This window comes from Loxodonta africana, chromosome 1 (genome assembly GCF_030014295.1).
Source record: "Loxodonta africana isolate mLoxAfr1 chromosome 1, mLoxAfr1.hap2, whole genome shotgun sequence".
NCBI lineage: Eukaryota > Metazoa > Chordata > Mammalia > Proboscidea > Elephantidae > Loxodonta > Loxodonta africana.
Genome location: NC_087342.1, coordinates 116,633,239 through 116,644,578, shown reverse-complemented (window position 1 = coordinate 116,644,578; position 11,340 = coordinate 116,633,239). Strand labels below are relative to the sequence as shown.

The 11,340-nt window shown below is 41.5% G+C and overlaps 1 protein-coding gene across 1 annotated transcript; it reads left to right on the top strand.

Moving 5' to 3' along the window:
* The first annotated feature begins 4,715 nt into the window (after window positions 1–4,715).
* Window positions 4,716–10,800, top strand: LOC135231566 (glutathione S-transferase A1). The gene is made up of 4 exons (XM_064287398.1): window positions 4,716–4,852; window positions 6,298–6,439; window positions 9,132–9,263; window positions 10,162–10,800. The coding sequence occupies exons 1-4, from the start codon at window positions 4,731–4,733 to the stop codon at window positions 10,285–10,287; spliced, it is 522 nt and encodes a 173-aa protein (XP_064143468.1). The 5' UTR covers window positions 4,716–4,730; the 3' UTR covers window positions 10,288–10,800.
* Window positions 10,801–11,340: the final 540 nt, after the last annotated feature.

Sequence of the window (11,340 nt, the reverse complement as noted above, 5' to 3'; positions counted from 1 at the left end):
GGAAACACAGAATGATGGAAAGCCTATTTGTGGTTGCCTGAGAGTGGGTACGAAGGGTTGACTACAAAGATGCATGAGAGAACTTATCAGGGTGACAGGAACGTTCTATACCTCGGATTGTCGTGGCAGAGTTAAATGGGTGTTTACATTTGTGAAATCGGTTACATTTGTGTGACCGGTTCACTCAAAATGAGTCTTTTATGTAAATTATTCCTTAATATAATTGATTTTTAAACATGAAATCACCAGTTATTAAGAAAGAGACAGATTTGACTAAATAATTTTTAATAATTTCTGCCCATCACAGAGCACAGAAAGAAAAGAAACTTAATCATCAGCTAATTCCAATTGGTGGTCCTTATTTGGATTTAAACAAATTGGAAAAAATAGTTTATGACATTTATGCAACAATTAGAAACATGAACACGGATGATACTAAAGAACTATTGTTAATTTTTTAGCTGTGACAATGTTTTCTGGTTATTTAAATTTTTTTTTTTATGTTTTAGAGACACATATTGAAGTATTTAAGAATGAAAGATTTGCGCCAAGTTATTACCATATGGAGAGAGCAACAGATGAAATGACTGACTTGAGTTGATAATTATTGAAGCTGGGTTATGGGCACAAGGAGGAGATCATTATACTCTTTCTATTTTTATTTATGCTAAAAGCCTCCATAACAAAAAATACATAACGTAAGAAAATGAGTGTAATTAAACTTAAAATACACACTACGAATGTGGGGGAGGTGGAGAGAGTGAGTGGATTGTAACACAGTGCCTGTTAAAGATCCAGTGCATTCATTCAGCAATTATCTTGGCAAGCACATATTGAGTGCCAGGATCTGTGCTAAGTCCTCGGGATACACTGATGAACCAGACAGACATGGTCCCTCCCCTCAGACGGCTGACATATAGTAAGAATGCAGACAAGTAAATAGATAATTAAAATAAGGAGTGAGAACATCTGGGAGGACACCTGGGCTTTTTACAGTGTTAAAATGCCAGACTTCCCAGGATTTGAATAGGAAATACTGCTAGGTTTCTGGGCGACCCTGCTGGGTGCTGCCCTCTAGAGGAGTCACTGAGAAAAACACTTTCTCAGTCCAGATCAAGGGGACCCAGCAACTGAGGGAGGGAACCTTTGTTTTCCTGGGGAGTTGGGGAGCGAGTCATAGACGAACTCAGAAGATCTTGCCCCTCAGGTGGCACAAGGAAAGGGGGGTTTCTATGAGCTGGTGTCCTGGGAAGCGAATTGCTAGTCCCCTCCCTTCAGCCTCAGCCTCATAGGAACGTGTTTATCTAAGCCTCGGGATTATACTTTATTGATGACTTCATGACTTACTCCACTCATGACTGTACTAGACTTTAGTCTACTCCTTTCTCAGTGTTATGAAGAAAAAAGCAAACCAAAAATCTAAATATTGTGATCCCAGGTTGTCCTCTCTCTATAAATGAATAACCTGTTTTAGCAAAGTCCAGACCTCAGCCCTGTGGTTCAGAAAATGTCTGTGTTCAGAGCCCCCAGGCAAGATGCGTTCCTCACAGAACAATGGAGTAGGGGCAAAGCTGAGAGCATCCAGGCTTCCTCTTGTCTACCCAGCTTGACTGAAGAGGGGTGGTGGGGAGAGGGCTGTTCAGAGACCCTGCTCAGGGCTCCAGGGTTCTCTGTGCCCAACTGGTGATCATCATAACTCATCTCCTCCACCTGCCTCATAAGCAATATCACCCTCACCACCCCATCCCCACCTCACTACCCTCCCATGATGACCACTCGCCATCTTATATGTTTGCCTTGAACTGGACACCTTATAAATTGTTTGCACACACCATCTGTTATAATCTGGCCCTGTGGGATTGTCTAGATCCACGATAAATGCTATTTCACTGAGAAATTACAAATCCCACAATTTCCAACCTTTTCACAACCATGAACCTTGCTGACTGAAAGGTTGGTGGTTCAGACCCATTCAGTGGTTCCACGGGAGAAAGACGTGGTGACCTGCTTCTGTAAAGATTATAGCCAAGAAAATCCTGTGGGGTAATCCTACTCTGTCACTTGGGTTTGCTGTGAGTCGGAATTGATGGTACAAAACCACTACTTGTTTTACTCTGGGCCATGTCTTGCGCCACATAGTTTAAAAACATTACAATATTTCATGGAAGGAATGGTCAACCCCATTTTATCAATGAGGAAACTAAGGCTTGGAGATACTAAGTGACTGCATTCCAGCTCACAGAGCTATTATGTCACAGAACCAAGACTGGAACAAATCAGACTGACATTAAATCCACATTCTTAATAACTCTGTCCTTGGACTTTTGGTTTAATAGATTCTACCTGTTAAAAAAAAGTACATCATTAAGTAATAATTTTTGTATTTGTATTAAAGGGGTATAACCACTCAGAGCTCTGACCCACCTGAAAGAGCCCAACTACTTGGCTGCCATGCAACCAATGGGACATGTGTTAGAAGGTCTAATGTACACCTGTGTTTAACATAGTGGAAACAGGCCAAGAACAACTTACACATTCACCAGTGTGAATTGCTTAAAATTAAAAAAAAAAAGGATGTGAATCTGTAGGATGAAACAGCAGCCACCCGTTGAAACCCTAATGACAACTTACATTTACTAAGCACTTAATGTGCATTTGATATGGTTCTAAGTGCTTTGCATGCCTAAGTCATTAAACCTATAGCATAAGTACCATAATGACACCCATAATCACACTCAGGTAAGAACACTGAGGCACACAGAGGTTCAGTAATGCACTGAAGGTCACAAAGTGAAAAAGCTCAGATGCGAACCCAGGAAGTCAAATCAGAAACCAAAGTTATTTGGCGGAGAGGGGCTGGAACTAGCCCAGGGACTCTAGTTTTTCTCCTTAGATTGGCAATTCTGCCTTGGAGTGTCCCAAATTTTCAAGAAGAGGAGATACTGAGTTGCAAGAACAGGAGCTGTGCAAAAACCAGGACCCATTTTGCCATGGACGAAGCTCCTGGGGAATACCAAACCAAAGCAAACCTGATGCTGTCGAGTGATTCTGACTACAGGACATGGCAGAACTGCCCCATAGGGCTTCCAAGGCTGTAAATCTTTATAGAAGCAGACTACCTTGTCTTTCTCCTGGGTAGCGGCTGGTGGGTTCAAATAGCCAACCTTGTGGTTAGCAGCCGAGTGCTTTAATCATTGCACCACTCCTGTGGAATAGGATGATATAAATTATGGCAAAGGCCAATTGGTGGCAGAATCTGAAATGGTCCCTAGCTCAATGGCATACCCTATGCTGGGGTGCACACAATGTCCTAACCTGATCTGACATGGAGAAACAGGCTTCTCCCAAGATGTTAAAACTCCAGAATTACAGCAATCTCCCAAGTCTCCTCCCTCCAATGACATTTTCCTCCAAATCTTTACCTAATTTCTGGGGATAGGATGGAGGTGAAGGAGACCTTAAGGAATGAGCAGCCAGTGGCTGTGACCCATGCCCCTTCCTTGATGAGTTTTATCTAAGTATTCCAAATGGCCAAGACCAGACTCCTCCTGCCAAACTCAGAAATCTTACCTTCTCCATATTATGTACTAGCCTTTCAAGTTTGAAAGCTCTATAATGGTATTGAATGAAGTAATAGGATTTTTCTTTTTTTTACTGTTTCTCCCTTCCAGTTTGAAGAGAAATTTATAGAATCTCCAGAAGACTTGAAAAAGTTAGTAAATGGTAAGACCAAGTTTCTAAATGCCACTGAGATGATATCTACTAGAAGTCCTAAGTCGAGGGGGAGACACCAGGCAATGCCTTATGTGTCTGTGTGGTGGTAGCTGAGGGTGGTAGAGAAGGAGAAGAGTGGTTAAAATGTAAGGAGTGGGGCTCCCTGAGCAGGTCTGACAACTCTCTCAGGGCTAAGAAGGGCTACAACGCTGGGAGTCTGCTACAGAAACCATGTCCAGTGCCCTGTGATTCCCTCTGGTTGCTTTCTCATGCTTTTGTGTACCGTGAATGAACTGCAAACAGTTCAGGATCCCACACTGCCCTCCAGCAAAAGACACATAAAAACTTGCATTAGAGTGAAAGGAATAAATAGATAGAGGAGTGGCAATGACTTCAGTTATTTTATCAGTCGTGGTGAAGTGACATCCTAGCAATACTGCAGACTCAGTTAAATGAGACCATGTAGAAGCATTTGGGAGGCCAGGTGAGAGGGTGGCGAGGGAGATAACTGAGCAAGGAACAGCATCTGTGGGGTTAGGAAAACAAGACCTGCCCTGCACATACCACTCCCATGGTGTGATTTGAGGAGCACAGAAAGGGGCCTCTACATAGAAATCCCTCTCAGAATGTCATGAACACCATGAGAATTACTTCGGGAATTTCCCATTTAAAATGGCACCTGGCTGGCAGCCCTGTTGCAGCCACTCCCAGCTTTTCTTGAAGGCATTTTAGACACGAAAAATACAAAGGAATCAATTTATACCTGGTTGGGAAATAATAAGATAAATGAAATAACAGGTTAAAAATCAAAAGGGAGATGGATAAGAACAGGAAGAACTACGGTGAAACTGAAAACCAAATGCAATTTCAGTTGACATATCATTGGGTTATGATTTTTGGTTTTATTTTGTATCTTCTGTCACCTGAACAAACATTTTTTCATCCTTAAAGGGTGTGATCCATAAAGTATTTCACCTACTCTTTTTCTTTTTTTTCTTTCTAAAGAGGGGAGTTTGATGTTCCAGCAAGTGCCAATGGTTGAAATTGATGGAATGAAGCTGGTGCAGACCAGAGCCATTCTCAACTACATTGCCACCAAACACAACCTCTACGGGAAGGACATAAAGGAGAGAGCCCTGTACGGTATATTCTCTGTTCTGATATCAGCAAACAACATGGGAACCACTTAGGTCCTACCTTGAGTGGACAGAGTATACTGGGACTGCAGAAGAAGAGGCCAGGAGGAGCAGAAGCCCCAGAACTGAGTGGGACCATGGCAGGGGATCCTGACTCAGCAGCAGGCTGGGCCTTAGGCACATAGACTGAGTGACGTCCAGCACAGCCCAGTGCTGTAGAGAAGGGGGAATGAAAACCTGGGCTGGGTTTAGTGGGTGCGCCACCATGTAGCACCAAGACAGAGATTTCCAAGTGTTGACAAAAGGGAAGCCAGAAACATGGTAATGTCATTGTTCTAGCAGCTCAGGGCTTTAGGAGCTGCATGGTAGCAACAGCTAGACACAAGAACAAAGTGTCTGAGTGTCTAGAGAAGAAGACTGAGGAAGGGAAGGAGCCAAAGAGACTGATTCTGAAGTTCTAGAAATTATGAAATGATGACGAGATATTTAAGTTATATGGACTAGACGACTTGGCATGGTTAGCAGAGGCCAGAACCCAGTGATTCCTTGGTGCCCAGGGTTACCTCAGGTATCTGGATACAGGCCTGAAGCAGCCAAACTTACACAAAAACCCCAAAACAAATCCTAGAGACAGAAAGTAGATTAGTGGTTACCAGGGGTTGGAGGAGAGTCTAATAGGGAGTGACTGTTTAAGGAAACAATGTTTCTTTTGGGAATGTCACAAATATTCTGATGATGGTTACAGACCTCTGTGAATGTGCTAAACAACACTAAATTGTACCCTTTAAGAGGGTGAAATTTATGGCCTGAGAATTATGTTTCGATAAGCTGTTAGTTAAAAAACTCAGTGATGGTCACACAACATGATAAGTGTAATTAGTGTCACTGAACTGTACAGGTAAAAAATGGTGAAATGGCAAATATTTTGTTTATATTTTTTACTACAATTAAAAAAAAAAAAAAGCACAGTTTGGAACAAAAGGGAAAATGTTCCCTGGAATATGCATTGGTTGGAATTGTTTAAATACTTGTACCTGGTTAAGAGGACATGACTGAGGTCACCTTGTGACCTGTCCCTTGGGATTACTTCGGTGGCAGGCCTTTAACCATATGCCTCACACCAGTTTGTGCACAGAACCAACAACAGAGATGGAAAACCCTAAACAGAGTATCATTTGGTACTTGCAGTGATTCTACCACTGTCTTAACCTTGACCTTAAATGGGTCACCCATGCTCTCTGTACCTACATTTGGTCATGTGTTTAACAAAAATTTTAGACACATGTACCCCAGTAGATTGATTTAAAAATTAAATGTGAAAAGATAATTAAAAATTGTAGCATTATGACTGGCACAAAATAAACACCCAATGAAAAAGAGACTCTTTTTTGAATTATAAAATCTAAGGCAGGAGGCATTTGACACTCTGCTCATTTTTGTCTTTCAGGATTGATATGTATATAGAAGGTGTGGCAGATTTGGGTGAGATGATCCTTCTTTTGCCAGTTGCACCACCTGGGGAAAAAGATGCCAAGCTTGCGTTGATCAAAGAGAAAACAACAAACCGTTATTTTCCTGCCTTTGAAAAGGTAAATGGAATCTGCTGGATGCTTTGAGGTCCTGAGAGTTTAGAGGGCAATAGAATACCAGTGCCTGGCCATTACTGGGCACTGACCTTCATTCCAGTGAGCCTCCCTTAATACTAAGGTAGCATCCTGACCCTCAAGATGTTTTATAAAAATCAACTGTGAAGAACAATTTTATTGGTTATAAAGCCAAGTTGTAAAATTTCAGAAAATTTCAATTTACCAGGACCCAATCTATAATTCTCTGACTCACAGAATTCCATCTTCATATTTAGAACTTGAGTTGGCGGGTGCTACAGGCAATGCTAGAGATTGGACTAGACCCTGCAGAGCACCAAGGGTTTGATCCAAGGTGGAACATGATAAAAGCAACACATTAGAGAAATATTCAGGCACCGTGTATAGGAAGACATGAGACTGCTGCCCACTGGGATAATATTGTAAATATTCAAATGTTGGATAAGAAGTAGCTAAACAGGGATAGCTGGATGAGGAGAAGGAGAAATATACAAATTTGTTAAGAAGAATCTAAAGGATTTGGGACATGGCTGTCAGACTTTTGAGGAAAGCCATGAAAACTAAAGAAAATAAGTTTCATCATTAAGTATACAGTACATATATTACCCGCTGCCGTCGAGTCTATTCCGACTCATAGTGACCCTATAGTACATATATTAGTCGATGTTTTTTCTTTGAAGGTAAAAGGAGAACATTTCAAGATGAAAACTCTCTGAAATCAAGCTATATAAAAATCATGAACCAAAAAATGCTTACAAGAGATGCCAGAACCCCAAATCAGTTGTCATCAAGGCAGTTCTGCTCATGGCAATCTTGTGTGTGTCACAGTAGAACTGTGCTCCACCGGGTTTTCAGTGGCTGATTTTTTCAAAATAGATCACCAGGCCTTTCTTCCAAGGCTCCATGGGGTGGACCTGAGCCTCCAACCTTTCGGTTAGCAGCCAAGCATATTAACTATATGCACACCAGTAGCTCCATGCGAGATCAAATGAAAAGCCAAATCAGTTGCCCTCGAGTCGATTTGGACTCACAGCAACCTCATGTGTTTCAGAGCAGAATTGCAATTCACAGGGTTTTCAGTGGCCGTGATCTTTCAGAAGTAGATTGTCAGGCATTTCTTCCAAGGTAGCTCTGGGTGAATTTGAAGTGTCAACCTTTCAGTTAGTAGCCTAGTGCTTAGCCATTTTAGCATTCCAAGAACTCTTGCGTAAGAGATTCAGGAGGCTTAAAAAAAAAGAAAAAAAGGACTAACATCGAAACATCCATCTATAGATCATTCTTTCATTCATTCAACAAATGTTAATTCAGTCCTTGGGTCTCAGGCCCCATACAAAAAACTGCAAGTTTAATAGCAATAAGAGAATAGGCCGTCATGGCTCTTATGATACTGACAGCTTAGGGCACCTTCGCAGAAGACAAACCATACAGCATTACAGATTAATCTATCTACAGTTAGAAATGCAATCAGCCCCATGAAAACGTAAGTGAAAATGTATATTACAAATTAGCTTTTGATATTTTATTTTTGTATAAAATCATTACACATGGATCTATACAGAGACATAGTCTGAAAGGATATTTGCCGATAGGGTTAACAATGGTTTATCTTTAGGTAGTGACGTCCTGTGTTTTTGTCTTTATTCTTTATGATCTGTATGTGGTTGGAATATTTTAAATAAATATTATATATTTTCTCAATATTTTATTTTGAAAAATTCCAGACAGGCAAGTTAAAAAGCACGTACAATACATGTATACCCATCACCTAGATTCTAAAATTAATATTTTATTATGTTTGTTTCATCATATCTTTTCATCTTTCATCTCTCCATCCAAAACTTACTACTTTTTGATGCCTTTCCAAGTGAATGCAACATCAGTGCAGTTCTGCCCTAAACATTCCAGCATGCAGATTATAACATAATTCAATGTTTTTACCAAACCTCAAAAACCAAACCCTTGCTCTTGAGTTGGTTCTGTCTCATAGCAACTCTATAGGACAAAGTAGAATTGCCCCATAGGATTTTCAAGGAGCTACTGGTGGATTCAAACTGCCCACCTTTTGGTTAGTAGCCAAGGTCTTAACCACTGCACCACCAGGGCTCCAATGTTTTTACAGACACAGGTAAATTAGGAATCAAAGTAAATGTTGCAAGGAAGAGGTTGAATTCTGAGAAAACATAGACCAGGAAATGAGGAAGCAGGTAAGAGGAGAAATGTAGACTCTGAAATAGTCTGTTCAGAGGTGAAGAATGTTGTCATGAAGAAGAGATGTCACCCAAGGGAGAGAAGAGAGAGAAGAATGGAGAGTCATAGCCTGAAGTTTCAGGGCTGCACACATTTAGGGGGTGGGCTAAACAGACACATGGTACAGCAGGTACTAAGTCCCTGGCACTTGTGGAAGATGCAAGTAATGGGGTTGGAGTGCGAAATGTCACAATGATGTGGGAAAGAGAAAAGAAAACACTAGCTTGGGCTTCAACTGAAGAGTGAGGAAAGAACAGTAGAAATCCACTTCTTCCTCTCTCTTATTGAATCAGGGGTGGTGGAGAAAGGTCTGAAGCTCTTCAACTGCCCAGTAAGGCAGCAGGGGTGGGGAACACCAGCTGGAGGGAGTCGGGAGAGAACCACCCTGACTCTGCATGTGTTCATGATCTGATGTCCTCTAATTTTCCAGGTGTTAAAGAGCCACGGACAAGACTATCTTGTTGGCAACAAGCTGAGCAGGGCTGACATTCACCTGGTTGAACTTATCTACTACGTGGAAGAGCTGGACCCCAGCCTTATTGCCAACTTCCCTCTACTGAAGGTGATTGATTTCACAGCCTCCAGGAGAGGAAGCCCCACCCCTCCCTCCTGGGAATCTACTATATGGACCCTTGGACTGGTGATTTGAGCCCTAGCCTTTTCCAGGCCTTCCCTTTCTCTTATGTCATCAAAATTAGCTTCTAGGCCCTGGTTCTGAGGCATGAAAAGATCTTGCTAAGCCAAGAAAACTGGAATTGGATGGTAACCCAAGAAGAATGTTCTGTCTTTTATCATGAGAAAGACTCCACTCAGCATCTCTGCCCCTCCCTCTATTCCATTGCTGTCTCTGGTCTCATTTTTCTCTGTGATTTCCTTTATCCAAGGTCTTCCACTTCTGAGTCTGCCTGAGCAGGTTTCTTTCCCTCTGACTTCCTACCCTTGGCTTCTGCTCTGCCTTTTAGACATTGAGTCTCTCTCTGCACTGGTCTTCCCCCTCACCCCCACCCCCTGCCTGTCTTTATCTCTCTCACCGGGCAAATTAGTTTCAACTGGCCCCATGGTTTATCATTTTTAGTTTTCTCTGTCTTTATTCCTGCTCAGTTTTCCTCTATCTTTATTTCTGTTATTGGGAAACTTTATTGGTGTTGATATCTGACTTGAAGACAGACACATTATTCATCCTTGTATTGTACGAGCACAATGACTATATAAGATGTCTCTGTAAGGAAGAAGATAAAGAAGACTGAGATATAAGTAAAGTCTTAAACAAAGGTGTCTTCAGGGGAAAATGCTATTGAGGAATATTTTCTTTTATCTTCATTTCTCTCTGGGCATCTGCATCCCATTTAGGTGCTAATGGAGGGGACTCAGTTGGTCCTTGTCTTGGAGGGACTCAGGTTGTGCTAATGGTGGTCTGGTCTTTTGGCTCCACTCTGAGGCTGTGCTGTTGTCCATTGCAGGCCCTGAAGGCCAGAGTCAGCAGCCTCCCCACAGTGAAGAAGTTCCTGCAGCCTGGCAGCCAGAGGAAGCCTCCCACAGATGAGAAAAGTTTAGAACAAGGAAGGAAGATTTTCAAGTTGAAATAAAGCCAGTATGAATGTCATGCACATGCAAGAGAAATCTGAAATTTTACAGCAATGAAGTGTTTTCCAAGTCATTAAATCTGGCTGTTGTAAGGCTAATAAAGTTTTCCAAAGTATATATGCTCATTTAATTAGAAATCAACTCTGTGCAGATTTAGGTCCCTGGGTGGCACAAATGGTTTGTGCTCAGCTAGTAACCTAAAGGTTGGTGGTTTGAACCCACCCAGTGGCCTTATCTCGGAAGAAAGGCCTGGTGATCTGCTTCCATAGACATTAAAGACATTAGAGCCAAGAAAACCCTATGGAACAGTTCTGCTCTGTAACACATGGGGTCACCGTGAGCTGGAATCAATTCGATAGTGATGTCTTTGGTTTTTGGTTTATGTGAAGGTTTAGTTGCAGTTCAGACTACTTGGTTTTGTTCAAATATGAAATCATCATCACCTCCTAGAATGTCTCTTGCAACTGAAAATAAATAAAGTGAAAAAAGTTACGCCAACTCTTTAGTCTATTTCCAAGGATTATCATACAACAGCTGTCATACCTTAGCAAAAAGAGTTAAATAGAAGTTTTGCATCTGACAATATCAGTTACGTAAAAATGGCTTTGTCTTTTTTAATTTGGCTACTTTTCTGACCAAGGACACACAATTTTTTTTCTCTTTAGAGAGCCATTTTCCTCAGGTAATCAATTTCTTTTGTATTCATCCATCGAACGAATGTTTACTTTATGTCTATTATGGACCATTTAATGTTCCAAGAGCTAGAAAAATCATGACAAACAAGCCAGATATAGCCTCTGCTCTCATGGCAGGTTACTCTAGTGAGAGAAACAAACAAAAAAAATAGGGAATTCTAATCCAAAATCATACCTATCTTGTATTAGCTTCCTAAGGCTGCCATAACAAATTACCACAAACCAGGTGGCCTAAAACAACAGAAATATTTTCTCTCACAGTTCTGGAGGCCAGTAATCCAAAATCCAGTTGTCAGCAGGGCGATATTTTCCCTGAAGTCCCTGGGGGAGGATTCTTCCTTGCCTCGCCCTGCCTTGTGG